Consider the following 27,852-nt stretch of genomic DNA (forward strand, 5'->3'; position numbering starts at 1 on the left):
CACGTCCAGGAAGTCCTTGAATGCAGCATTAATTGGCCTTGTCGCACGTCACGTGCTGCAGTGTGACTCTGGTCCAATGGGAGATCTTAATTGAAGGAGCACAGGTGGTGACGCGCTACAGTGTTTCGTCACAGCGTGATCACGTGTGTACTTTTTGTTTCCTCCGCTTTTATTTGTTTTTCCACGCTCATTTCCACTCGCGTGACAGCGTTTCCTGCGCGGCTGTGAGCGTGTGTTCGTCGGCCAGGGGCGCTGAGGAGCTCCGGGCCGGCGGAGAGGAGCTCCGCGCCCCGCCCCTCGCAGACACGTTGCCCGGGGAGAGGCTGCACGGGCTGGATGGGACGCCCGCCTTCCTGCCTTCCTGCGTCTGCTGCGTTCACGGTTTCACTCCATCATCGGTCCGTCGGCGCGTCCGCACACACACACACTCACAGTCACACACGCACACACACATTCACACACGCACCGCCGCCGCACGTCCTCAACTCACCGAGCCGGACGGGAAACACAGTGTTCACTTCTGGTAAGTGACGGTCTGCTGCTCTCAGCCGCCTCCTGCTCTCTCAGCTCACCTGAATTCAGAGGATTTCTTCTTATTCTTACTATGAGGGACGCGGTGGAGGTGAGAGGCTGCTGCGCAAAACCAAAAGCCCCGTTATGGAGGTGATGTTTGCGGTTTGAAACGCGGCTCTGCAGCGCGGTGGACGAACAGGTCAGGTTCATTTGTGTGGCTGTAGAAAATGTCCTCTGCTGGTGGAGACCGTGGCGTTTCTTATTTGATGCTTATTTGAACGGCACAGTGGTGCATCTCCGCGGACAGGTGTGTGTTTCCAGGGCAGAGATCCTCATGTGAACATGCGTGAAGAGCCGTCTGCGCGCTCCGGGTCACTTGTATCAGCAGCGTGTGTGCATGTGAACTGAAACAGGTCCATGTGTTTGCATGTTTTTTCTTACATAATGTTGGACGACCGGCCCATTTGGAAGAAGCAGAGGAGGGTTATTTAATCCGCTGCGTGTCTGACTGCAGGATCCAGCCTCGTGTACTGGTTAAACTGGGAATTGAAACAAATGAAAGCAGCCGCTCAGAGCAGAGCTGCAGGATTTAAGAAATGCTGAGGTCAGATTTCCTCCAGTTCAACACTTTTCACTTCAGTTTCTTTTCAAACCACCAAAAAGTCCATGAAGTTTCTCATTCCTTCACATTTTATTTGCTCATTTATCTGTTTGAGGAATATTTGAAAATGAATCTGCAAACATTTTAGTCACTTCAAGCTGCTCAGATGTGAATCTTTGCTGGTTTATGATGATCCTTTGTGGGCTGTCGGCATCAGCTTTGGTTTTAGGAAGATTTTGATGGACTTTTTTGACCATTTTCTGATATTTGATAAATCAAACAATTAATCCATGAAACGAGGAAATGGTCGAGTACATACTGTTCAGATTCATGGATGGTGAAAATAGTAATGAACTGCAGTCTGAATGCTCTTTTCCTGGAGTGAAACTCTGCTGAAGTTTACTGTCCTTCATGTTTTCTGTCAGTCACTAATTCTCATCACCTGTTGATTCTAATTTGTTTGATTGTGGTCAGAAATCAGTGACAGACGTCTGTTTCTCAGGCTCTGTCAATCATCAGTCTACAAGCTAAAGATGTTTCATTTACAATCACATTAAAATAAGAGAAATCTAAGACGTTTGACAGGATCAGACCAGGGAAAATGTGGCATTTTGCTTCAGAAATGACTAAATGAGGATCACTGCAGACTGTCTTTCCTTTGATTGGTGGATTTGTGATGAAGATTGAGCTGTTTTAAAAGTGTTGTCTGGAGGCAGCAGACAGCCTGAAGCCGCTCTGATACCTGCAGACTGTGAACTCAGACTGCTGTGTGACGACATCCCATCGCGTGTTAAACGTGACGTAAAGCGAAGACGTGCTGTAAAATATGGAATCCTCCCTCCACCATCGGTTTCTTCATGTGTCCCAGGACTGAACTCGGTTACTTTTGGGCCGACGTGTGACTCTGTTTTTCGTGGTTTTGAATGAGTTCCAGCAGCTTCTTGATGTTGTGTAACACTTTAAACGCTGAATTTCTTCCTGAAGTCTGAAACGTTCCTCTTTTATTTCCTCTCGTGCAGCTTTAAGGTTGTTAAAATCGTCTGGTTCCACACTTACAGTCTGATTTATGCTCTGTGATGAAGGTATCTGATGTTTGCACTGAGTGACGTGTGCAAACTGCATAATTTTACAAAACATTTAAGATTTAACCCACATTTTTAGCGTTTTTCTAAATGTTAGCATCTAGAGTTTTAAACAAAGTTCTGCAGGTTTGAATAAATTTGTGACTGACCCACCGAGAAGCTTGAAGTGTTTCTCACCTTTCTTGTTCGTGCTGCAGCTCCGTGATGCCCTCTGCTGGCTGACGGTCTAACGCCAACATGTCGACCTCGGACTCGGATTCCTCCATCGACTGGCTCGCCAGCGATGAGGACGACTGCGACAGCCCGAAGACGTCAAGTCCTCATCGGGCGGAGGAGCCGCCGGCGTCGCCTTCCTCATCGACCTCATCATTAAAGGAAGCTCCTGCAAGCTGCCTCCACTGCGGGGCGGCCCAGCGGAGGAAGAGGAGGAGCGACCGCTGTGACTGTAAAGATGAAGGCTGCTGTGGGGTCATTGCTGACTCTGCAGCCGCCCCGCAGACCCCGGCGGTCAGTCCATTTCAGGGATTTACCTCCGTTTACACGCCGCAGACGCTCTCTGCAGAGTGGAAGCATCGTTCGACCAGGAAGCGAGCGCACGGCGCCGGCCTGGACGCGCTCTGTGAAACGCCTCCAGCAGACACTGAAAACGAACTCTTCTCGCAGAAGGTGAGAGGTTTTGTCTTGCAGGGTCGTTCTGGTTGGTGTGAAACTTCAATCCTGAGAAAAGTCGTCTCACCTTCAGATTTCTGCTGCAGAGGTTAAATAAGTCTCAGAAAACGCCTCAGAGATCTGAATCAGCCGCGGCGTCGCTCTCAGGATCAAAGAGTGGAGGCTTCTTTCTAAACCTGCCATCTGGCATCAACGTTCACCAACATTACGTGGCCAAAAGTATGTGGACAGTCCACGAGCGTCGCTCTGCTGCTGCTAACAGCTCTCCAGCAGAGCGTGGCGAGCCGCGGTGAACAGAGGAGGGAGATTCATCATCACTGCTCAACCTTCAACAACAGTAACAATTTATCCTCTGAAGTAAAGTAAAAGTAGCAATTTACCCTCAAACTGATGATCAGACCTGTGTTCAGGTGACAGAAACAGGAAACAGCTTAGCGGTTGCCGATGGATTCGTACAGATGTGTCTCTCCTTCCAACAGACGACGGCGAGTTCACCAAGACCTCCATTCTCAGCTGTTTCAGTCCAACGAATAAACAAACTAAACTCACTAAACGTGAGCAGAAACATCCGACCTTAACTGCTCCGTTAGCTCATCATGAAACAAACTTCAAACTCGACTGAAACAAAATGAATCTTCAGATAAAACCGCTGATCGCTGATCTACTCGTCCAATCAGCCGAACCTAAAAGGATCTTCCCCAAAGTCTGACCACTAAGTTTGAAGCACATTTTTGCCAAAAACATCCTGAAAAAAAAGTCCACAAAAATACGTGAACAGGAGTGTCCACATACTTTTGGCCTTATAGTTTATCATACAAAGAAGAGACGCCGTCGTTTCCCAGCTGCAGAAAAAAGACCAGAATGCAATGCAGCTACCAGGCGGTTCACTCAAACTTCCCTGATTCTGGAAACTTGGTCACGTTCACCTGAAATAAACCAGAATCAGTCATCAATAATCAATCTGAGTTCACTGACAGCAGGTTCCTGAAGTGCCTCTGAGTCCATGTGTTCATCTCCTTCATCCATCATGTGTTCACAAAGTGGTGAACCTCGCTCCATCCTGTCATACCCAATCATGATGCTCTCACCTGTTACCAATGAGCCTGTTTACCTGTGGAATGATCCAAACAGGTGTTTTTGGAGCGTTCCACATCTTTCAGTCTGTGAAACGTGTTGCTGCATCAGATTCACAATAAGAGATATTTACAGAAATCAGTGAAGCTGATGAGGAAAAACATGAAACACATTGACTTTGAGCTGTTCTCAGGTCAGTTTGTGTCAGAGAGGATCAGGTTGGAATCGGTTTCGTCTCTTTAGAAGACAGAGTAGCTGCAGGGAGGCATCCATCAGCAGCCTGTGATCCCAAACAGCGTAAGAGGATCTGATGGTGCCAGTTTTCATGGCAGTCTGTCGCCGCCGGGGCTCGAGTGTCCGTCAGCAGAGTGACGCTCGGGGACGAAGGCAGCGGTGCACAGTTGACGATCACTATCAGCTCCTCCATTAGCTGCTGTCAGCCGTTAATGGCGGCCTCTGACGGGCCTGCGGACGTTTACCTTCAGTGTTAACAGGCCGCTAATGGCAGCAAATGGGAGCGGTTTTAAATGGACGCTCGGTCACTTAACGGGGAATCAATAAGTTCTTGACAACATGAGAAACTGAAGAAATTCTGATAAGCTGTAAATCATGTGCAGCGATACACACTGCTGGCTGGAGGCCACACACACACACACACACACACACACACACACACACACACGCACACACACAGAGCTCATTAAATCAGCCGAGGTCTGGGCGGTTATGTAACTCGTGCAGCCGTGTGTTGAGTTTTAGGAAAGCAGCGTCGCTCTGCTGTGGATGGGAGACTGAGGAGGCCATTAGAAAGCTCTTTGCATGGTGTAGCAGTGATAGCATGAATGCTAACTTGGGTTGTCTGTTCCACACAGTGCACGGAGCTGCAGTGCTACATCCCGCCGCTGTCGGCCATCCTGCGGGGCCTGAGATCAGGCAGGTACTCTGAACGTAAGTGTTTAATCCCAGCTTTGACCGTCTTCTCCTGCAGGCACGTTTGTTAATGGACAGATCACACTGCTAAAGATAAACGCTCGGTGACGCAGTGGGTGATTATGAAAGCATTTCACTGGATGTTCTCCTGAATCGGGCCGTCAGACAGCATGTGAATCTGCCAGTCAGTCAGGACTTTGGTCCGGACCGAGTATCTCATCAGCTATTGGATGGATTAGCATGAAATGTGATCCAGACTTTCATGTCCCACAGCGACAGCAGGCGTCTGACGCTCACTGCTGAGCTACTGAACCACCATCTGGCAAAGAGATGAGACGATCCATCAGTTTCATGTCTGTGAGTCACGATGTGGTTAGCTTAGCTTAGCATAAAGACTGGAAGCAGGTGGAAACAGCTAACCTGGCCTTGTTATCTTATCTTTGTTTAATCAAACTGAAGTGTTTTATGTCCTGCAGTTTATTGGTCCACTCAGCATGTCTGTGAGTCTCTGACAAACTACAGGAAGTCACAGCGTCCAGCTGTTCACCGACAAACAACAACAGCATGTGACTACATAAAAGCTCCACTGACTGTTTTTATGTCTCCGTTTATGTGCAAATGAAACCCGAGCGTGTCGATGGTGAGCTTTAGAGGTGCGGAGAGGAGGACTTTGGACAGAGCCAGGCTAGCTGTTGCTTACAGTTTTGATGCTAAGCTAGGCTAACCACATCCTGACTCCAGTTTTCTCAATATACAGAGTAACACTGATCTCATGTCAACAAAAAGTCAATTTTCCCTGTTGAATATTATTATCCTACAGTAACATACTGCACATGTGCACATGCTAATTCTAAATGTTAGCGTGCTAACATTAGCATTGAGTCGAGTCTGACTGACGATCACAGGCGGACTGTTAGGTGTCCTGAAACAGCGGATGTTCACAGGTTAAACTGTTTTAATTCAGGTAACAGTGCGACCTTTGACCTGACTTTGTCTTCCAACAGCTAATTGTTTAAATCTGCCGATTAAACAACTGAATTGTCTTCTCGCTAATCAACGTGCTGCTTCCACGGCTGTTTACGTTACGTCTCATAATTCAGCGACCGTAAATGAAAAATATGAGTGAATGGAAAAAGATCAGATTTTTGTCTCAAAAGCTCGTCACTTCCTGTCCAAGAAAACTTTTCCTGAGGTATATCGAAGTCAACAGAAAAACCTGTCGGCCGACAAAGACTGACTAAAATACAGCACTCATTATAAAACGAGCTGAGAGTCTAGAAAAAAACGGCTTAGTCCTTTGATTCACTAAGTGATTCAAAAAATGTTCTTCTCTCAATTAACAGGAGTTCATTTGGAAATAATTAAAGCAGAATGTCTGATAAAAGACGGGAGCAGAGCGAACATTACAGCAGCTCAAAGAGGATGAAAGGCCTCACGAGTCATTAAACATCCTTCAAACTGCCTCAGAGATGAAAGACGGGATCAGAGACGCTGCGTTCTCACGTAGCGTAGGTGAGATACGGGCTGAAGAACGGCTGTTTGCTGCTTCCTGCACGCAAACGCCGCCGTGCCAAACACGAGAGCTGGAAGCAGCAAACAGATTCCGGCTGCAGAAGAGACGAAGCTCTCCAACCTCAAGGCGACACGTATCCTGTCACAGATCAGCAGACGATGAAACGTTCACCTGAAATGGGACAAACCCGATCTGAGCTTCAGGTCATCCATGTGTTTGGCAGCATAGGGACGACGGCTACTCGAAGGCCACCTACAAGCTTTCGTCTTCAGCTTTCAACCACAGCTCACAGCTCGTGTGTGTGTTGAGTTTGCTTGGTTCAGTTTTCATCATGTGACTGATGTCTCAGAGGGCTGTCGACCGATATTCTTAAAATTTCTACAGGAAATATGAAAAAATCCAAATGTTTGATTGTGTTTGTTATACATATGCATACACGTACAGGTGTCACAGGTGTTTTGAAGGTGACGCCTGTGGTTGTCCTCGGGGTGACATCACTCCTGGTCGCTGTGCACAGTCAGCGCTGCAGTGATGCGGCTCCACGCTGGAGCTTTGCACGCGGATTAACAGACAGCGAGGAGGCGGATGCAGACAGAAGTGATGACGTCCCGCTCTGAGCGGTCGTTTGTGGTTCAGCGTCATCGAGGCGTCAGAAAATAGATCTGCTGTCATAATCGTAACGTGGTTGTGTTCCGGCGCTCGGGCCTCGTGCCGCCTCGCCTCACAGCACATTTCTCTCTCTGTTGTCCTGCAGGTCTCAGCAGTTTTCAGGAGAGCGTCGCGATGGACCGCATCCAGAGAATAATGGGGGTCCTTCAGAATCCACACATGGGGTAAATACCTCAGCGGCTGCTCACGGCAGCACGCTGACAGTCCTCCTTCCTTCTCTTTGTGTGTTTGACCGTCTTCTGCAGTCAGAGCCGTCAGAGGCTGAATGAGTTCAGTGTCTCACAGATAAGACGGACGGCGGCGCTCCATCCGAGAGGGTGGGGCTGGTTCAAAATAACGAGCTGCACGAGTCAAACAAAACTTTATCTGTCAGAGCCCAAAGTCAAACAAATCCCTCCCTCCCATTGGCTGAAAGGAGTCTGAGGACAAACAAGCTCGTCTTCATCTTAAAATGAGGAAGTGTGTCGTTTGAAGAAGTGACTGCTGACATGAGCCCGAGTTACAGAGTTCAGTGTTCAGAGCGTCAGAGCAATGAGAGAACATAAACGACGCCTGAACACACCGCGGTGTGTTCACAGACCTACGAACGAGCGCACAGTTTAAGAACATAATAATCTGTGAGGAAGCAAGAAGTCAGAGTGTTGCAAACATGGCTGCCGCTCTGTGAGGTTGTCGCTTCCTCTGCAGCTTCCGTCCGAAACACGTCAGCAACCAGACGACCGCTTCAAGTTTAGTTTTATATCTCAACTTTCAGGAGCCAAGAAAAAATGTATTTTAGGCTGACTGAGGCATTTCTGACTTTTTTTAATTAGATTGATATTTATGTTTTTTCAGACGTTTATCTGATTCAGGACTCGTCTCCATCCTGACGTTTGACGTGGAAACATCAGACTGACGGCGATGAGCTCATCAATCTGTCGTTGACAAACTGAAATACAGTTTCTGATTATTAAGAAGCGTCGTGTTGGTGTTCGTCTGCTCTGGATTCTGAAAAACAAAACGTTCATCTCTCAGACTAAAACGGGTTTAACGAGCTGTAAATGAAGCAGGTTTGTTTTGGTTGTGACATAAATCACTTTAATGTAAGTTGAAAGGACAAACGTGTTTATTCCTCCCTGCGTCACATGTTCTTCCTGCACTCTGAACGACCTGCAGTCACGTCACACACATGAAGAACGACTTCAAACAGGCTCCATGCAAAAATGCTGTGATGCAGCCGTTTCCAGCTGGCCTCCGTCGACGCTCGTTTGAAGCCAGACGGGCGGAGTTTGTCCGCCGCAGACGGACGGCGAGCTGCGCGGAGTTTGTTTGACAATCGCAGGAAAACATCTGAAGGTCATTTTGGCCACTTTTCTGTGATTTACGGCTCACCTGACTATCAGGACGGAGCAGACACACTTCACTGTTCACTGTGCAGATTACTTTGAGGTTTGAGCTCCTGTGAAGGTCAAAGGTCGCGACTTTGCAGCGTTTTACTTGTAGAGAAATGCAGCAGTTGAACTGAACTCTTTAGTTTCTCTTTTAAATTTATATAACGTGTTTTTAGTCCGTTTTTGTGAGGCTGATGCAGATATCAGTCTTTAGAACAACAACTATCCCACAGTTTTACATAAACACATAACTGGAGGAGAAAAGAGAGCTATTTCGTGGGCGTTTGAAGTTCAAATTAAACTTTATTGCTGGCAGTTGGTTAATTGACGACGTGAGGGCCAAACGTCAGGAAACCGTTCAGACTGTTCTCTCGTCAGCAGCCGTGAATTAAAGAGAAAAGCTGGAGGTTCGTGTCTCTTTGCTGCAGTGTGAAGACGAAGCTGAAGAGTCGCTTTCATGAGACTGGATTCAGTGAAATGTTCATGTGTGGGTCAAACTGATTGATCGATTGACAGCAGCATGATTAAATGTCTGCGGTCTGACGTCTAATTTCGTCGTCTGATGATTGTTTCCTCGATGAATAGTTTGATTAGTCTTCAAATAGCTTGTTTTGTTCAAACAACAGTCCAAAGATATTCAGTTTACAAGGATAGAAAAACAGAAAAGTTCTCTCGTGCTTAAAGAACAGAAGCAGCTGACTGTGGTGATCCATGGAGAGAAATATCTGAAACGAATGGAGAAAGTCCCGCCCTCGTGTTTGCAGGGTCAGGAAATCAGTTCGTTTTGTACGTGATGTGAACGACGCTAACAGGAAGCCACAGCTATGATCACTGCTGGAGTCTGAAGTGTTTCAGCAGCTGAAGAAGTGAAACTTCAAAGATTAGTTTGACACTTTGGAGTTACATGAAAAAAGCTTCATATTAAACAGACAGACAGGCGAAGGCTAACATCTGGTTAGCTTAGCACGACTGGACACAGCTGGCTCGAATCTGTCTGACGGTGATGAAATCTGTCTGACAGCATCTCTGAAGCTCACTAATGAAGACGCTTGTTTCATTTCTGCAAAATCAAACTTCCTGGAAAACCTCCGACTCATTTCGCCCATAAAATAATCAAATTGTTGTTTTTCCACTTAAGTTTTTGTAGGAGTGAAACAAACAAGCTAAAACATTTCAGTTAGTGAGTGTTTGAAGTGCTGTTAGCTGGATTTCTAACTGCGGACAGGGCCAGGCTAGCTGCTTCCCCTTGTTTCCAGTCTTAATGCTAAGCTAAGCTAGCTGGCGGCTGGTTATAGCTTTACATTTAACCGGTCGATGATGTCATCTAACTCTCTTTCACACCTCCCTCATTTGGCCATTCAGACTTCAGTCAGTTTTATCTAAACCATGATTAAAGTGTGAACCCTCCCCTGGTCCTCGGTGGTCTCGGTCCACATCAAATGAAACCTGGTTCGAAATGAGCCGCGGTAACACGTGCAGAGTTCAGAGATTTCATTGGTCGAATGACTTTATAAAGTAAGTCAGAGAGAAAAACAAGAAGTCGACATCTTTCACATTTGTCAGACTGCTCCTTTAAAGAGCGATGGTTGGACGGCAGCAGTGATGTCACAGTGTACCGACACACCTGGAGCGATCACTAAACCAGCAGGTCAACAAAAGCCGCTTTCTGCAGGTCGTCAGACCGCCTCTAAAGGTGAAAGCCGTTCTTTGCGTTGTGATTGGCCACGCTGGAAGGCGGGAGCCTCCTCCCGGCTGCATCCCGCCGCCTCAAAAAGGTACAAAAACTGTCAGATGCCGTTTCAGAGACGGTGATTCTGTTGAAGCACACTGAGACCTTTAATCTTCTGTGAACCAGAACAAAGTGTTTCCTTCGTTGGCGAAGCCGCGGATCTGTTTCCTGTAACAATAACCGAGCTCACGCTGAACATTTTCACTGTGACACGTACAGTAAAACAGCGGGATGGAGGTCCATGTTCAAACACCGGTCTGAGCCGGACCACACATGGAGCGCTGCAGCGTAGGTGGCTTCAGATCGGCCCCAATAATGTCCGATTCAACAGCCCTCGGTCCTGCGGCGTGGGGAAAAAATTCCAGTCATCCACCACCAGAACAGGCTGGATGTTTTTTTAGGCGTCAGTGTTTCCCACTTGGCAGAATAAATTGCTGGAGGACCTCGACGCAGACCGCAGAACATGGCAGCAAATCCAGCGGCGCTGGCAGTCACACGCCATAAAAGTCAAAGTTAGCCGAGATTATTTACAGCAATAAAGTCGAGAACTGTCAGCTGCGTTCGTTCAGGCCGCATTTTTTCGACTTTATAAACCGTTTGAGTGTGAGACGAGACGTAAATGTTAACAAGTTAAAGCAACAAGACATCAGCTGTTCTGCCAGTTCGACGGATTTATTTTAACAGAAGGACGTTTGTGAGATTTAACGTTTCTTATTTTCACCTTTAAAAAGAGTCCTAATGGCATCCAGCAGTTACGGAGGGACATTATCGTTCATTTAAAGTCACCTGAGGAGTCCGATATTTTCTCTCTTTTAGCTCTTTTTTTGGTCTCCTCCACCTCCTGATGGGAACATCTGGCTGCTAAATGTTCGTTCAGCTGCTTCCTATCGATGTCTGTCTGGAGCTGAAAACAGCTTCCTGTGTTTGGAAACCAGGCTGACCAATGAGCTGAAAGACTTTGTATCCTGTAGCGTAGCAGCGTCGCTAACTTGCCGACTTTCCCTCTAGTTTTCATGACTTTTCAGAGGCTCTGAGTGACTTTGATCTAAGAGGCTTTTAAAGAGTTTATTGAAGGAACTCTTCATCCTTCAGTTCAGCACAAACATTCAAGCAGCACAGCTGGAGATACGAGCTTTTCACTGGACGGGAGGTAATGTGCAAAGTAACTAAAGCTGTCAGATGAATGCAGTGAAGTAAAAAGTACGTTTGCCTCTGAGGTGGAGTAGAAGTATAAAGTTAAAAAAATAAAATGGAAAATCTCAAAGTAGACGTACCTCAGATTTGTACTTAACTACAGTACTTGAGTAAATGTACTTAGTTACTTTCTGCTAGACGATTCATGGAGGAAATGATTGGCAGATTAATCACAGAAGAACATCATCATGAGCTGCAGCCCGAAATAAAGCCGCCGTTTATCAGTGTGTGTGTGTGTGTGTGTTTTGTAACCCCACCTCATGGCTGTGAGCGGTGGGCGGGGCCTCGTCAGGCCGCTCCAGGGCTTACTGCTCTATTTATAGCCTGTGAATGGAACAAGGGCCCCGCCCCCCCCCCCCCACTGCCACGTGTGGGCTGCACTCTGTGTGTGTGTGTGTGTGTGTGTGTGTGTGTGTGCGGTCACATTTCTCATGTGGACCTGAACATGCTCTACTTGTCGTTCTGTGTTCGTGTCATGTGATGCTCGTACGCGGCGCTCAGATAGCATCACACAGACGGGAGGAATGCAGGAACAGTCAGACCCCCCCCACCCCAGCCCATCCCTCCCACCCGCCCCCCCTCAGGACTTTTTATTTATTCAGCCTTTGTGCTGTTTCATGTTGTCCACCAATCAGACGGAGCCACAGCGCCCGCTGTGCTGGCAGCGGCTTTATGAGGCTTATGTAATGGCCATTGGCGAGACATCCCTAAGCCATCCGAGCTGCAGGGCGTCTGACTGTAATCTGCGTCACGTTCAGGCCGAAGAAACACATGACTTCACCTCGTCCTGTCAGCGGCCCCCGCTCCAAAGTAACTCAGTACATTTACTCCAGTACTGTACTTTGTACTTCTGCTCCGCCGCAGTAACACTTCACTGCACGCCTCCGTCAGCTTCACTTAGGTCAGAAATGAGGATTTTTGTCTTGTGATAAACTACCTGAGACGTCACCTCCACCTGCAGGAGTGTGACGCAGAGTATCCGAGTACTTCCTCAAACACTGTTTCCTCTCTGTCTCTCCCAGCGGACGCTTCCTGAGCATCGTGCTGAAAATAGAGGAAATGCTTCAGAGCTGGTTCCCTCATATCAAAGCCGGTCAGAGGCAGGCGGACCGCGGCTCCCCGGCTAAGAAGCAGAAGGTAAATACGTGGTCAGGTGCACGGCAGCACCTGCTTCCTGCACCCTGAATGTTTATGTATTCCTGCTTTGACGTTTTATAGACGACTGAGAAAATAACGAGTGAATCGATCAACAATGAAAACAGAAAATAAGAAGAAGTAGACAAAAGGTGAGAACGGTGCTGCGTTCATGGACACTCTGTTCTGAGTAACGTGTGTCTGATGCTGAGAAGAGTCAAGTTATGTAACAGACTCCTGGAAGACGACGGTGAGGGTATTAATGTATTTTTACTGTTGACGGTTTCCAGCGGGCTCGTTTCATAAGAAGAGTCGAGGTCAGATAATGAGGGGAAAACCGCCGCCGCCGCCGCCACCGCCTCGCGCACAAGAATGTGTCGACCGCCGATGAATAAATCCGCCAGAGCGGAGTTAACTGAGGATGGAGAGAGATTCAGAGAACAGACTGACGACTCCTGCTGCTCTGGAGTCACATTTCTGCCGTTCTCAGTTTCACTGTTTGAGCTAAAAATGTCCCGCTGGACTCAGACGTCACCAGAAACAACAGAACAGTTCACAGATCGATCGGTTCAGACGTGTTTCCACAGCAAGCTGCTGCAGACGGCCCCCTGAGACGAGTACCACAGTACACAGTACAGTACACACTGTACTACACACCACAGTACACACCACAGTACACACTGTACTACACACCACAGTACACAGTACAGTACACGCTGTACTACACACCACAGTACACACCACAGTACACACTGTACTACACACCACAGTACCACAGTACACACTACAGTACACACTGTACTACACACCACAGTACACACTGTACTACACACCACAGTACCACAGTACACACTACTACACACTGTACTACACACCACAGTACACACTACAGTACACACTGTACTACACACCACAGTACACACTACAGTACACACTGTACTACACACCACAGTACACACCACAGTACACTCTACTACACACCACAGTACACACTACAGTACACACTACTACACACCACAGTACACACTGTACTACACATTGTACTACACACCACAGTACAAACACACTGTAGTATATACGACAGTGCAGACAGTATACACTCTGGTACACACTACAGTAATTACTATATTGCAGACTACAGTACACACTATAATACATACTCCTGTTCATACTGCAGTATACACTGTAGTACACAGTACAGTACACAGACAGACTTTGTGAGTTGTTTCTCGACTTCAGGAGCGTTCATGTGAAATTTTTCCGATTATTCCGACACTACATGAACGCACCGTTAGCCACCAGAAACCGACACTTTGTATATTTGTACAAACAGGAAGTGACATCAGACAGGCGGCAGGACATCGGTCAAACTTCTCAAACAGACAAAAACGTCTTTGGTTGAATTTTCATGTTATTGTAGTTTTTTTCTGCGGAGCAGCAGAGCGCCTCCTCCGTTTCCTTTGTGCAGTGCATTGTGGGACAGCGGTGTCCATCAGCAGCTGTGATTGGACAAAGAGTTTGAATGTCAGAGAAACAGTCAGCAGAGATGAAGGACCGAGGTGCTCGTCTGTTTATGCTCTGATCATCTGTCCGTCAGCGGCCATCTTGTCCTGATTGAGTCTCACCTGTCGTCCTTCACTGGGTTTCGTGAACGTTTTGTTTCCGGAGTTCACTTCTTGTTGTCGTGCAGGTGGTGTCAGTGTTTCCCGGCGGCTGATTGGTGCAGGTGTGTTGTGATGCTGAACTTGTCCTCTTGTTTCCTCTGCAGCTGCATCACGGCGGTGCCTCCTCCCCTCTCTCCTCCTCAGACGTGGAGCCGGCTCCCGTGGCCTCCTACTCCTCCACCCACCTCAAGTGGCTCCACACGTCGCCCATCTGCTCCCTGAAAACTCCGGAATCCGTGCACAGCCAGCGCGCCGCCACCGCCTCCCCTCCGCCCGCACGCCGCAGGCAGGAAGTGACCCAGGACAACGCCGTCTCCTCCAGCACCGACCTCCACGCGGGGCCCCTGCGCCGCCCCGGCGCCGACCCTCGTCCCTGCCGGGGGCCGCTGCCCTTCAAGATCAGCTCGCCGTGTCTGGAGCGACTCCTGCAGGCGAAGGAGAGCATCATCGCTCCGAGGACTGTGAGGGGCGGAGGCTGGCTGTCTTAGCTGATCTGAGAGCAGATCTGGGTGAGACTGAGACTCCACGCGGCTTCCTGAAGATACTAAGAGGCCTTAAAAAAAGCATGTTTCAAAGTCTTCTCCATCTTTTTTAAATCTCCGGTCGACGTTCAGTTCAAGAGTCCCAATGTGACGACAAAGACGAACCTCGTTTGAAACGGCATCGACTTCACAGCCGTGCGAGGAAACGCTGGTTTTCACCGCTGTTTGAGTTTCATCTTGTCACGAGTTCAAAGGTGAAGTGTTGACAGACTGAGACACGAACGGGAACCTGAGCTCCTCTGAGGACGTGGACCAGACTTCTGGACATAAACGTGAAGGAATGAAGGCGTCACGCTCTGATAGCTGAACATTCGACTGTAGCCTGGTTTGATCTGCTTCTCTTTAGGTTTGAATGATTCCTCTACCTCACGCTGACGCCGCCACACAGCTCAGACACACGGCAGCAAAGTTCAGGACAAAACCAAGATCACAAAGCGATCGAGGACAATTCCCCAAAATTCAAAGACATCGTGAATCCAAAGTGTGTCTCTCATTACGATCAGCCTGAATCAGACGTGTCTCCAGCTTCGCTTTGACCTCTGTGTGTTTATTCAGAGGACCTTTAACGACCCGAGCTGATCGATGTGATCGACAGCTCGACGTCAGACGTTCAGCGTCCACTTCCACTAACAGCAGATCTGTTATGGTGCCTGTGAACGTCTTCATTATTGTGTGGAAGCAGAACGATCACACGTGTCCCAGAGGACGTTCAGAGACACGTCCTGCACAGTTTAAAGATGAGCTCAGATAACCTTAAAGCAGTACTCATGAGAGAGCTACTGGTCGCCTCACGGCCCCGAACCTGCACGACTGTCGGCCCAGCGAGGGGAAGCATAGCGAGGGAACAGACACTGTGGAGGACACCGGTTTGGGTTTGTCCTCCCTGACAGTTACTGAGAGATCGCTTCACTACCTCTGATGACGGGAGGAATAATAACCAGAGCCGAGACGTTTTACTCCAAACTCAGAGCACGGCTGAAACGAGGGAAATGAAAATGTTTAAAATCAGCAGCGAGCCGTAGTCAGACGGACAGTCGCACCGCGCAGGAAGTAACGCGTGGAGGCATTTTGGATTCTGACCTTTAAACAGCACGAACAAGCTGCCCGTTAGCTGTTAGCTCGTCGCTCAAGTCCTCCAATTAAAGGACCTGTTAAAGGTCAGATCTGCAGCAGCTTCGATGTGGGATGGACGTCAGCGGGGCAGAGTTACCTGTTGAGGCGTGTTTCTATCAGTCGGAGCGTTTTTCAGTCTCATGATCGACTTGTTTTACACAGGAAGCGTGTTTCTACTCTGTGGCCTGTAGAGTACCTGAACGCCTCGTGTAGACAGAGTGAGGACTGACGCTGCGTTCGCTGACCGGCTGCGCGGACGTCGCATTAGTGCGAATCTGCTCTGATTTTCAGACAAAGGGAAATGGCGACCAGTAGCTTCCAGTGAGTGAGTGTTGACTTAAGACTGAAAATGAGAGCCGGCCGACTCAAGCAGGCGGACGTTTTCCTCTGTGTACATACTTTTTATTTACTCCCTTCAAAGATGGCCTTTGTGATATTTTTTACTTCTGAAATAAATGTGATGTCTGCTTTCTGAAAGGAAACGTTTGTCTCTTTCTTTCAGCTCCCAACAGCAAACCTCAGCAGAACAACAACAAATCAATTATGCAGCATTTATTGTTTTTTTTCTTTTGTACGCTTTGGGAAACCCGGCATCGGCAATGAAAACAATAAATATGGATATTATGCAAAACATTTTCCTAATGAAGCATTTTACACAATGTACAATATTCTCTCTTCTCCACCACTGGCTTGAATATTCTATACACATTTCCAAACAAATGAACATACCTCCATGCAGAAACCCTGAAAATGGGATGTGGAGTAATGAAAAAAAAAAAAAAAAACACTAAATGCACTTCTCGTGTGGATTTGTGTCGTTAAAAACTGCTAATAAACCACAAAGAGAAATGAAATCTGTGCTGAAGGTCTGAAAGGACATAAAATGAGTTTAAAAAGTGGCCTTTCTGCTCAGGAGTTCCCTACGACCAGTGCAGTGATGAAGCGTGTGTGTGCGTGTGTGTGTGTGTGTGTGTGTGTGTGTGTGTGAGAGAGAGACAGTTCATGTCTGGAACTTTCTGGGACTTAATAGTTTATTTACTCGTGTGTGCGTGTGTGACACCGCCTGCGTCAGTAGTCCGTGTCGGAGCCCTCGGCGTTGTCGACGTTGCGGGAGAGCATGTAGTTGTCCATGTCGATGGAGCGGCAGTTGTTGATGGCGTAGCGCAGCCGCTCCGCCATGACGGCCTGGCTGGAGTACGGAGGCAGGCGCAGCTGGAAGAAGCACGTCTGAGAGGTGGGGAGGCTGTCGTACGGCTGCGGAGGAAACACAGAGACTCGCTTTAGCATCGCGTGAGACCAACAGCTCAAACCATCCTTTCTGCTCATCAGGCCGACCCGTGAGGACGGCCTGATCTTTAGGGGACTGTTGTGTGTTAGCATGTCGGTGCTACAGCAGCTGAGGAACTGCGCTGTGATTGGTCAGCCCTGTTTCGGACGGTCTGATTCCAGTGATTAACGTCCAATGAGAAACATGCTGTCTTCACTTAGAGACAGAGGAGGACAGAGGACCGACAGAGAGACGACAACAATCACCTGAAGGTCGAGATCAGCCAATCAGCTTCGATGCTTCAAACATGGACGCTGCTGCAGAGAAGCTACAGACTGTGAAACGTGTTCAAAGCGGCGGCACAGATTCAGATGAGACTCACTGAGACAGACGCACTCACCCTGTCGACCTTCATGATCTGAAACCTCTGCGAGATGTCGGCCGTGTTGGCGGGCAGCCTCGAGCGGCCGGAGACGAAGCGCATGAAGAGGACTCGCTCCTCGTTGGAGAACTCCTCCAGAGTCTGCCAGAACCACTGGACCAGGGAGTGCTGCTCGTCCACCTCCCTGTAGCGCACCACCTTCTTCAGCACGTCGCAGCAGATCTCCGGCATGCCGCACACCATCTGCTCCAGCTGCTTGGCCGTCAGCAGGGACAGCAGCGGCACTGGCACGATCCACGACATGCCTTCACGCACCGCCGCCACCTGAGAGCCGCACAGACGGGACAGGCTTTAGGTTCAGGGCCGAGGCCACGAGCTCGACAGCACAGTTTGACTAAGTGATGTAGGGAACTTCTGAATGTTTGACTGATTTTCTGCTGATCGATTAATGGACCGCTTGTTTCTTCAGTCGACAGCTTTTACAATGTGATTTTTCAGAGCTTTAAGCAGCTGCTGCTCTGATGACAAACTGGACCATCTCACTGGAAACTGGAGCTTTCAATCACATCAAACGTGCTCAAACAAACAGATGGAGGGAAAAACGCTTAAAGAAATGAAATCTGAACATGAACGTCTGCATCCTGCTGAGCTCCCGAACTGAAAGGACCTCGTGGTGAAACTGCTTCCTCATGAAAAGATAAATCAGATTCATCGGCTCCACTGAACTGGGCTGCAGAGACGGATAAAATCTGGTCCAGGAAAAACATCGACCCGAGCTGAAATCATGAAGCTGAAGAGCAGCTCTACGTTTCAGTTTTCACCTTCAAACCTTCTGCATCACATTCACATCACCGTTCAAAAGCAGCCATGAAACACAAGTTCAGATCAGGTCAGATCCGTTTTCCGTACCTGTCGATCGATTTCATGCAGCCGGTACTCGATGGCTCGCTCCACGTACTCCTTCCTGTTCGAGAAGGTGAGGGGGATGCTGTTTCCTCCCGGGATGATGGGCACCATCTTTCCATCTGCGCTCTGCCCGACAAAGGAATCCAGAGGAATCATCTGCAGACAAACACACAGAATGACCAGGATCCCATCAGTGAGCCTTCAGTGTGGTCAGCAGACGTCACGGTTCGCTTTCACTGAAAAGACCACGACTGACGGAACAGCAGTACACAAAGGAGGAGAAGAAGAAGAAGAAGAAGTGTGGATGTAATGAGTTCAAATATTCAAAGATCAGATTTGTTTCACGAGGACAGAAATGAATTAAATGTGTTTGATTGATTGGTGAGAAACACTGAAGAAGAAAACCTTTAAATAAACTTTCGGGTCACAGAAGCTGGTTTTAACTGGTCAATCCGTCTTTCTGTGACTTCTGTCATGACGTGTGCTGTTGCTGACTGATGAATGTGGAACGAGCCGATATCGGCCCACGGAGCCGACTTTCCTCTCAATGAATAAAGATGAACCCGTCGGTTACAAAGGCTGAAAATGATCTGTTCACGTGTGCGCTGGCTTGGAAGGCGGCGAGCGTCTCTAAGACCACGGTGAGACTTTTGACAGCTCGTCTGGCAGAATTCAAGCCGACAGAAAAGGCGGACAAGGAGGTCCTGTCTCTCCTCTCCTGCCAGAGCAGCAGATGCGGCCCCCTCCTCCCCTCCCTCGGCCCGGCTGACGGAGCCCCTCCTCTGCGAGGCTGGGAGCGGGGCCAAGGCTCCGCCGGGCAGGATGTGCTGCATCAACAGCGGGGCTGGCATCCCCGCAGGCCGGGGCTTTACAGCCGAGGGGTTGTGTGAGGTTGTTTGGACAGAAGAGGGGCTCCGGGACAAGTTGGCTCTCTGCCGCCGGAGCCGGCCCCCAGCATCTGTGGGCTGTGGGCGTGGTGGGAGGGGAGTGCGGTCTGTACGCTGATGCTTTATCAGCGCTGGGACGGGAACACTGTGTTCCCCCAGCGGGGCTTTCACAAAGCTGGAAGCTGCTCTCAGCCACATTACTGGGGCAACGTTTGGTTGGTTAACGTTCGGGTCTGCTGGCTGTAAACAGGATAACGCTCCTATAAATCACACCGCGCTCGCTGCTGGCTCCCGTTAGCGCTCGCTGGGCGTGGCGTGGCCGCGGCGTGTGACATCATTTGCCGAGTCTAAAACCGGGCTCATGAGGCCACGAGCTGCCTGCTTATTATCTTTTAAGCGGCGTGCGTGTGATTGTGATGAATCAAGCGTTCACATGGCGGAGGAGAGGTGAACAGGCTGCCCAAGCCGTCAAAACAATGATCACCTGCGAGCCGCTCGGCCGTGCCGCTGGAGCCTGACGTGAAGCTCGACTACAGCGTAATGACGCTCTGATCAGCAGCCGGCGAGGACGCGGAGGGCGGCGCCCGTGTGCAGCTGATATTTACTGCCCAGCCTTCAAGGATGAGGAACGACGCTTGTTCAATAAAGGCTTTTCCACCTGATGAAGACGATTTCACCTTCGCTGCCGTAAATCGAGCCTCAGCTGTGATTTTTCCTTTGCACCATGTTTCTACTACAGGAGACACTTTCAGCTCAGATTAGAGACATTACAGGGAGTTCAGGCGTTTTTCAGAATCACCTTCTCCCTCCTTCATGAACCTCCATGAAACTTTTCTTTCTTCTCTTTTCTGAGTGTATTAACTCATTCAAACACATTTAATGAAGATCCCTGAAACCAAAAACGGTTGTTAAAAAACTTGAAGATTAAAGTAAAAAAAAACGAGTCAGTGCTCTCTGGTGGACAAACACCATCATGGAGATTCAGTTTCTAATGATCTCCAGAGTTTCTTTGGTTTGTTCAGGTTGGACAAACAATCGACCAATCAGAGCTTTGGAGGTGACATTAAGACATGGCTGCCAGCACTCATTCATGAAACAGAGCAACAACAGAACGTCGCTGCAGTTGATGCAGTTTGCATCGTGATAGAAGTAGAAAATGACATGATTCTGTCACATCAACCCAAAAACAACAAGGAGGACAAGTGGACGATGGGTCCACTTGTCCTCCTCATACCACATCTAACCACGTCCCACCTCATGGAAATTGTCCTCGGTGATGCCGCTGTCTTCAATGTGAAGAATGCTTTTGAGCGTCTGCACATAAAGGAGGTCCACTTCCTCCAGGTCCTCCAGCAGCAGGGGGATGCAGCACAGCTGTTTCCACACCAGGGGGGCCAGGTGCAGGTCCAGGGGCTTCTTGGTGCGGATGGCCACGCCCATCAGGATGCCCAGGAACTTGAACTGGAGCATGTGCTCGTCCAGGCACGCCGACGGGTTCAGGAGGAACCTACGCAGAGACGTGACAGTTAGAGGTGATGGGCTGATGGCGTCAGGTCGAGCGGGAGACGCCGTCAGCCATGGAGGTGGAGGGAGGCGCGAGAGGAAGGAGCCAAATGAAAGGGACATTTTTCTGCAGATGGAGGATTTGTTCACTTTTTGGATCTGTGAGATGACAGAAGCTGCAGAGCTTCAACCAGACGCAACACAATTCAATACGTTTGTAAATGTAAATTCAATTATTTATTTATGTCATGAAAATGACACACATGAGAAAAAACAGAGCAGTTTGGAGAAGATAAGAAGAAGCTGTGTGTTTCTTCAGTGAGCGCTGGAGAGAAGGGACGCATCAAAAACTGTCCAAGCATCAGTACTGATCAGCGCCATCTTTAAAGATCACACTGATCCAACATTACTTTCACTGAGGATCTTTTTTTCATGTGTTTGAGAGCTGACCTCTTGCAGTGTAGACAGTGTTCGGTGGTCTGAACGCTCACCTGTCTCTGTTGTAGCCGACCTCTGCTGTGGCGTTGGGGGAGGGGATGAGCAGGTCGACCACGCCCGTCTCCAACTCCTACGAAAACATTCAGAGAGGACGAGGAGAGAAACGTCCCTGAGTTAGAAGACATCCAGTCTCCTGCTGGCTGAATAATTCAACTTGACAGGTGTGTCCGTACCTGACACATCTCTGTGATGGTGTCATCGAAGACCCCCCCTGCGTCGTCAGCACCCTCTCCCACCAGTTTGACCTTCCAGGCCCTGGAGGGCAGCCGAAGGTCGGAGGCGTTCAGCTTCACGACCTGACGAGCGATCTGAACGAAGATGGGTTTACACTTCCGTCCTCTGCGGCGTCACAGAGAGAGAGAGGCGGAGAAAGAAGAGAAGAGGGTGACAACGGGTCGGGACAGAGTATTTTCTGTTGAAAACACACTCTGACACATGTCTGTCGTGGCACTGGGCTTCCACAGGGATTACCACGTGTACTGGTGCCGAACTGGGAAACTTCTGTGAAATAAGACAGTCCAGCGGATCACTGACCGTGTGGAGATCCGTTTGACGGTGATCTGGGGGCCGTAGTTCTTGCCCTGCACCATGGTCTTCCCTATGGAGCGCACCATGGGCAGAGTGTACACTCTGGGGGCCAGCAGGGGCCTCAGCTGGCCCTGAACAATCCCCCAGGTGCCGGCGTTGTAGTGGGACGTACAGCTCTGCGGAGGGAGAACCACATCAGTGCACAGTTGAAACAAAGGCAGTCTGTCTGTCATCTACAGAAGCCTGACACAGATTTTTATTTCATTTGTTTTATATTAGGTTTCTTCTGTGTGTCCTGGTTCTTCGCCTACCTGGTTGTTGGGGCTGAGGTTGAGGAGTCTCCACGAGGAGTACATGAGGTCGGAGAAGTGGTAGAGGAGTCGTAGGCGAGCCCTCACCGCCTCGATGCTGACCTCTTTCAGGCCGCTGTACTGAGGAGGCACCGCCACAGGAAGGCCCAGCTGGAGTGGAACCGAGGAGCCTGAGGAGGAGGAGGAGGAGGAGGAGGAGGAGGAGGAGGAGGAGGGAGACACAAAGACCACGAGGGAGGACGGAGCAGGGAGGTGAGACAGAAGAGATCAAATTCAATGTGCAAACACAACAAGCTGAAGGAGCTGAATGCTGCCACAAATCAGCCTGAAAGCAGAATTCTACGTGGATTCTGGTGTAATGGGGTCAGACCTGGAGCTCGAGGCGGCACACAGGGGGCCGTCCATGCAGCGCTGTGGCAGCGTCCAGCAGAGATCTGGTGGATGTGTTTTCCCTGCAGCATCGTCACCACTGTGGGCTCTCTGACGTGGTTGGTGTGACCGAGACCCAGCTGACCAACAAAGGCACAGATCAAAGTCAGCTCAGTCAAATCACCCGAAATATCGCATGTATGACTGCTTCACAGGCAGAGAACTGCTGACGGATGTGTGTAAAAGCAGCTGAAACCTCTGATTTGGCATTGAAGGTGAAGCTGCAAAACTGAACTATGAACGAGACACACACACACACACACACACACACACACACACACACACACGCACACACACACAGAGGAGGAAGTCTCAGATATCTGTCATCTGTTATCTGGCTGCACCCGAAGCTCTGAAACATTCAGCGTTTCCTCGAGAGGATAAACTGCTGTCAGACGACGACTGAAGGGTTCAGAGAATATATTTGAATCTTTCACTGCTTTTCAGAATACACGGAGTCACTGCTGCTAACTGAAACACACAGATGTCTCATGTGTTTTTCCGTCCTGAAAAGAAGACAGACCATCGTCCTGGTCGCTCGTGTGATGAGTGAAAGTTCGTCCAGAGGCCTAATATCTGTCATGAGGGTGTGTCAGAGGTTACCTGCCCCTCTGAGTTGCTGCCCCAGGTGTAAACGTCTCCCGTGGAGGAGAGCACCAGAGTGTGTTCAGCTCCGACAGCCACATCCTGGATGTGGATCCCCGACAGAGCCGGAACCTGCTGGGGCCGGTTGTGGTTCCTGGCTCGGCCTTCCGGTAAACCAATCAGGCGGTCTGAGACACGAGAGGAAGACACCGAGACAATGCAAACGATGGAGGAATGAAGTTTACTGTGAAAACACTGCAGCTGTCCTGTTTGCTGGAGGACAAGAGTTTTGAATACCAAATCTATTCAAACGTAACTATCAATACAAAATCTATCATTATTAGAGCTGCAACAAAGGACTAATTATCAGTTCATCTACAATTAAACGTTTTCAAACATCAGAAAAAGGTGAAAAATGTGAAAGAAGGTCGAGTTCAAAACCCAAAATATTTACTTCACGGTGATTTAACTTCAGAAAAATTTATTTTTTACATATTTGCTTGAAAACTTAACCTCAGTTTCCTGCAGCTGACAGTTGCAGCTCGTTGCTGCGTTGCGTTGTTAAAACGTCAAAGCACAGCTTACCTTGGCCGAAGGTGAAAACTTTGCCATCTTTGGTTAAAGCCACAGAAAACTGCGTTCCACAGGCCACTTTTTTGATGCTGATTCCACACAGAACGTCCACTTTCTGAGGAATCAAAAGAAAAAGAAAGAAATATTAAAGCCTGATTACAGTCACTGAAACACTAAATCCTGTGTAACTGGTTTCACTGGTGAAACAGGCCTCCCAGCGACGCAGCGCCTACCTGAGGCGAAGACTTCGCTGTGGAATTGCCGAGTCCCAGTTTTCCATAGTCTCCATCGCCGAACGCCCAAACCATCATTCCATCAGCCGAGACGACCAAAGTGTGGTTCAGACCACAAGCCACCTGAGGAGGGAGCACACGCCGTCACTCATCTGTGAGTCTAAACCCTTCAGCTGTCAAAACACGAGACGGTGAACGGCGAATGCTTGTCTCTGCAGCCCCGTCTGTGAACACGCCAAAGCTAACTGAGGCACCCGAACGCAGCGTCACCAAAAACACAGGCAGCAGAATCCTGAAACGTCACCTTTCCCGGCCGTTCTGTCCTACCTGTCCGACCTGGTAGCCCTCCAGGGCCGTGACCTTCTCTGGCAGCTTCTTGTTGGAGGTGTTTCCCAAACCCAGCCTGCCGTAATCGCCGTTACCAAACGTGAAGAGCTTTCCGTCAGCAGTTACCACAGCAGAGTGCTTGAAGCCACAAGACATCTGAAGGCAAAGAGAGAAAGTGTTGAATTAAAGAATCTGGCCAACAACCCCCGTCGACGGAGCGCGCCGCGTCCCACCCACCTGCACCACCTCCTCCCCTTGCAGGGCTTCGATCTGTCTCGGTCGGCGCTGGCGGTCGCTGTTCCCGTGGCCCAGCTTCCCGTAGTCGCCGTCCCCCCAGCTGAACACCTCGCCGCTCTCCGTGAGAGCCATGGAGTGGCCGTCACTGCCGCATGAAGTCACCAGCTGAGTCACAACAAAGCCTGAGGGACGAAGAGGCGAAGACGCCGTCAGAGTGGCGGTGAAAGCACACTGGACTCTCACCAGCCATTTGGATTGGAGAGAGAAATCACAGCAAAGCATTTTGTTTGCGGAGCTTTTACTGTAACACAGCACATTTTTACAATCAGAATTCTTAATTGTAACAGACATTCACACCTTTCCCTGCTCTTCTAATCACATTAAGTGTCCGCAGAGTAAAACCACGTCTTCTGCTGCAGGACGTTTGTCTCGTGTGCAGAGTCGGTTCTGGATCTGGATTCTTCGAGTCAACCAAACCTCTTAGTGAATCTTTCATCTCTCTTCATTCATTTGCACAAAGTGAAACATTTGGGTAGCAGCTTCTCATGTTGAGCAGGTGACGGTTGCAGATTTTAGCATTAACATTAATGTTACTCCATGTTGGCTGAAATGAAGCTCACAGCTGTTCTCTGTAGGTCATCACCTCCTCCTCCTCCTCTCTGTAACGCTGCTGCACAAACTGAGTAAACTCAGTTTTTATGACAGACTGATGATTCTGAAGCTTCCAGTTAAACTTGAAATCAACATTTTGAGTTTAGATAACGTGACAGTTCAGCAGGACCTGCAGTGTGAGGTCCACAGGCTACAGCTGTTACTTCAGTGTGTCAGACACACATTTAATCAACATCGGCTGCTCGTTCATTGTCAGGATGTAGATACAACATTTTTATTATTATAAACTAATGAACTCACAACTCTTCAGCACTCAAAACTGTATTAATCTAATCCAGTCTGATTTGAAATCTTTATGAGTCGTAGTTTTGATCCTGATCAAACCTCAGAGGAATCAGAGGACACACATGTGACACGTCATCTGTCACAGATATCTGACGCTCACCTTGCAGAGCGGAGATGACGGTGAGGACATGCAGGTCGTCAGAGTTCCCCTGCCCCAGGCGGCCGTAGCTGCCCTCCCCACAGGCCAGCACCGTCCCGTTAGGCTGGATCACAAAGGTGCAGTTCTGACCGCACACCACCTGAGGGAGGAGAGCAGGTGGTGAAGAAGGAGATAAACTGGAAACAGGGAACGTGGCAGGGATGGTGGCACACAGCAGGTAAACAAGGGGAGCAATGATCAGAGTTTGTGACTGTGGACAACAACAGGGAGCAGATGTTAAGACGGTAAATAATTACACTTCCATAAAGATGTACCTGCTCTTGCTGTAAGGAACACAAAAATGAGCTCTGAGGATGTGATTACAGGTAACAGACGTAGTGAACAAAGACACGACAGTCTGTGTACCTGCTGTGCCTGAGAGAAGGATGGAGCAGTGGTTGGCACCAGGATGTTTCTGCCAGCCTCTGCCAGCTGCCCATGACGCCCTGCGCCCCACAGATACACATCACACTTCCCCCCCAGGTGCCAGTCCTGCAAACACACACAAATATACAGGTGAGAAATGGACCAGACAAAGTTAAACCCGCAGCTAAACTGCCAGTTATGACAAACCGTTTATTACAGCTGATCTGGGCATCAGTGTAAATTACCTCTGGTCTGGAAGTGGCCCAGGACATGATCTGCTCGTCCATACCAGACCCCCATTTACTGTTGTCCTGGAAAAACACAGAGCAAAGGCTGTTATTATAGGCCTCAGCAGGTGTTACTTCCATTATAAAGGACAGTTACAGCAGCGGCACAGACAGCGGCAGCCTCCCTCACCATGAGCAGAGCCATCTCGTCTTTGGGCACAGGCTCCAGGTCGGGAACAGAGAACGACTCGGGGAAGGTCGCGCCTCGAGCGAGGGCCTCCGCCGCCTTGACTGTTGTAGAGAAGCAGTCCAACCAGGCCCACTCGCTGGCGCACCAGACGGCGGTGCCGGACTCTGGGGGGCAGTGTTGGAGGGGAGGCGGCACAGGGGGGCAGCACAGGAGCTGGTCCAGGTGGAGACCCACGGCCAGGGAGGCCAGGCACTGCATGTAGGGGCTGTGAACGAGCTGCTCCCCGCACACGACGTGGGGCTGGCAGGTAAGACGGAAAACAAACATCAGCTGGAAATTTAAGGTAAAAACCAGTTATTGGTAGCTTGTGTGCAGTAATGAACCCTTAATTTACAGTGTGGGATTTCCTGCATTTCCCAGAATGCCATTCGATGGCCCTCAGGGAAGCAGTGTCAACCTGTCACATTCAGCTGTAGGCCTTCACCGACATTTAAGCTTTACTGTAAAAATCTACGTTTTGGCGCAAAAGTGGGACAGCAGAAGGACAGGGAGACATTTCCAGCTGAAAAAAACTTCACAGCGTGTACTCTAACTATATTCATTCTGTAACCGCGGGAGGATGAAGTGACGAGACGCATCAATGCACCTACAAAGAAGGCCTTTGATCCAGAGTCCCTCAGCAGACCTGATTCAAAGAGACCAGAGGATGATTAGACCCGATCCAAAGTGTGTCAGGTCCAAACAGTTAAATAAGAGAGCACACGAGCACCGACAGCAGCGTGATGCTCAGCAGTAATGTCCTTATTCCTGCCCTGAACACATCACACCACCACAGCTGATTGACAGCAGCACACAGTGGGACCCTTTCTGACATGAACTGAAAATAATGTAGCTGCATTCAAAACTCTGCTGAACTGTTTGGTTTTGTGCAGCTTTCATGGTGATTTCATGGTGTTCAGCAGTGGAAACATGAACGTGGAGAACACCCTAAAGGTCCCTGTACCTTCTCGTAGGCGTACTGCTCCTGCAGCATGACGGGCAGTCTCTCCAGGAAGGCCCTCATGCAGGGTGCCATGTTGAGGCCGACTACGCCCTGCTTCTTCAGAGCTGTGCGGCAAGTGGCCAGCACATGGTTGGACGCCATGAACTCTTTGGAGCAGTTCACAACCAGCACATCCTGGAAATGAAGCAGACCAGAGAGTAAATAAATATGAATTCATTTGAGTGACGCAGCTAGAAACATGGAAAAACAAGAATCGGGTCAAGATGTCCTACCTTTGACCTGTTGGAGCAGACAGCGACACCCACATCTGGGATCCAGACTATGTTCTGGATCGCCCCCGATCCGGCTACTACTGTCTGCAGCACAGACCCATCCTGTTGGACACACACACACACACACACACACACACACACACACAGAGTGGGAAGGTATTCAGTGTCACTGTAAACCACAGTGTGATCCCTAAATGCCAGTAAAGTGAGTTTGTAATGACTCATTTCTTCTTTT

The 27,852-nt window shown here is 49.2% G+C and overlaps 2 protein-coding genes across 10 annotated transcripts in view; one reads left to right on the forward strand and one right to left on the reverse strand.

The window, feature by feature from the left end:
• The first annotated feature begins 158 nt into the window (after positions 1 to 158).
• On the forward strand, positions 159 to 16,270 carry LOC143323259 (uncharacterized). 2 transcript variants are annotated; one of them, XM_076735048.1, is made up of 6 exons: positions 159 to 712; positions 2,394 to 2,862; positions 4,812 to 4,887; positions 7,137 to 7,215; positions 12,367 to 12,481; positions 14,247 to 16,270. In XM_076735048.1, exons 2-6 carry the CDS (start codon positions 2,434 to 2,436, stop codon positions 14,628 to 14,630), a joined length of 1,083 nt encoding a protein of 360 aa, XP_076591163.1. In that variant the 5' UTR covers positions 159 to 712; positions 2,394 to 2,433; the 3' UTR covers positions 14,631 to 16,270. The 2 variants fall into 2 exon arrangements, with proteins under 2 accessions (XP_076591163.1, XP_076591156.1); XM_076735041.1 differs by having other exon boundaries at positions 159 to 523.
• A 64-nt stretch (positions 16,271 to 16,334) lies between these two features.
• Positions 16,335 to 27,852, reverse strand: part of herc1 (HECT and RLD domain containing E3 ubiquitin protein ligase family member 1) — a 48,437-nt gene continuing 36,919 nt past the window's right edge. For all 8 annotated transcript variants that reach the window (XM_076735002.1, XM_076735011.1, XM_076734994.1 and 5 more), the window contains 20 exons: positions 27,618 to 27,719; positions 27,346 to 27,519; positions 26,343 to 26,642; positions 26,171 to 26,236; positions 25,926 to 26,051; positions 25,521 to 25,659; positions 24,464 to 24,645; positions 24,227 to 24,382; positions 23,900 to 24,022; positions 23,679 to 23,781; positions 23,112 to 23,281; positions 22,450 to 22,588; positions 22,080 to 22,249; positions 21,775 to 21,944; positions 21,414 to 21,579; positions 21,234 to 21,310; positions 20,494 to 20,746; positions 18,356 to 18,508; positions 17,465 to 17,770; positions 16,335 to 17,051 (listed from right to left, as the gene is read on the reverse strand). In XM_076735002.1, the coding sequence (XP_076591117.1) occupies positions 16,866 to 17,051; positions 17,465 to 17,770; positions 18,356 to 18,508; positions 20,494 to 20,746; positions 21,234 to 21,310; positions 21,414 to 21,579; positions 21,775 to 21,944; positions 22,080 to 22,249; positions 22,450 to 22,588; positions 23,112 to 23,281; positions 23,679 to 23,781; positions 23,900 to 24,022; positions 24,227 to 24,382; positions 24,464 to 24,645; positions 25,521 to 25,659; positions 25,926 to 26,051; positions 26,171 to 26,236; positions 26,343 to 26,642; positions 27,346 to 27,519; positions 27,618 to 27,719 (3,261 nt within the window). In that variant the 3' untranslated portion in view covers positions 16,335 to 16,865. The remainder of the gene's footprint in view (positions 17,052 to 17,464; positions 17,771 to 18,355; positions 18,509 to 20,493; positions 20,747 to 21,233; positions 21,311 to 21,413; positions 21,580 to 21,774; positions 21,945 to 22,079; positions 22,250 to 22,449; positions 22,589 to 23,111; positions 23,282 to 23,678; positions 23,782 to 23,899; positions 24,023 to 24,226; positions 24,383 to 24,463; positions 24,646 to 25,520; positions 25,660 to 25,925; positions 26,052 to 26,170; positions 26,237 to 26,342; positions 26,643 to 27,345; positions 27,520 to 27,617; positions 27,720 to 27,852) is intronic.

This window comes from Chaetodon auriga, chromosome 1, assembly GCF_051107435.1.
Source record: "Chaetodon auriga isolate fChaAug3 chromosome 1, fChaAug3.hap1, whole genome shotgun sequence".
NCBI lineage: Eukaryota > Metazoa > Chordata > Actinopteri > Chaetodontiformes > Chaetodontidae > Chaetodon > Chaetodon auriga.

What these genes read in the sequence shown, in the direction of transcription:
- LOC143323259 (XM_076735048.1), top strand. Translation starts at nt 2,434, where the DNA reads ATGTCGACCTCGGACTCGGATTCCTCCATCGACTGGCTCGCCAGCGAT. An exon ending in ACGAACTCTTCTCGCAGAAG is followed by an intron (nt 2,863 to 4,811) that starts GTGAGAGGTTTT and finishes TGTTCCACACAG; the next exon opens with TGCACGGAGCTGCAGTGCTA. An exon ending in CCCCGGCTAAGAAGCAGAAG is followed by an intron (nt 12,482 to 14,246) that starts GTAAATACGTGG and finishes TTTCCTCTGCAG; the next exon opens with CTGCATCACGGCGGTGCCTC.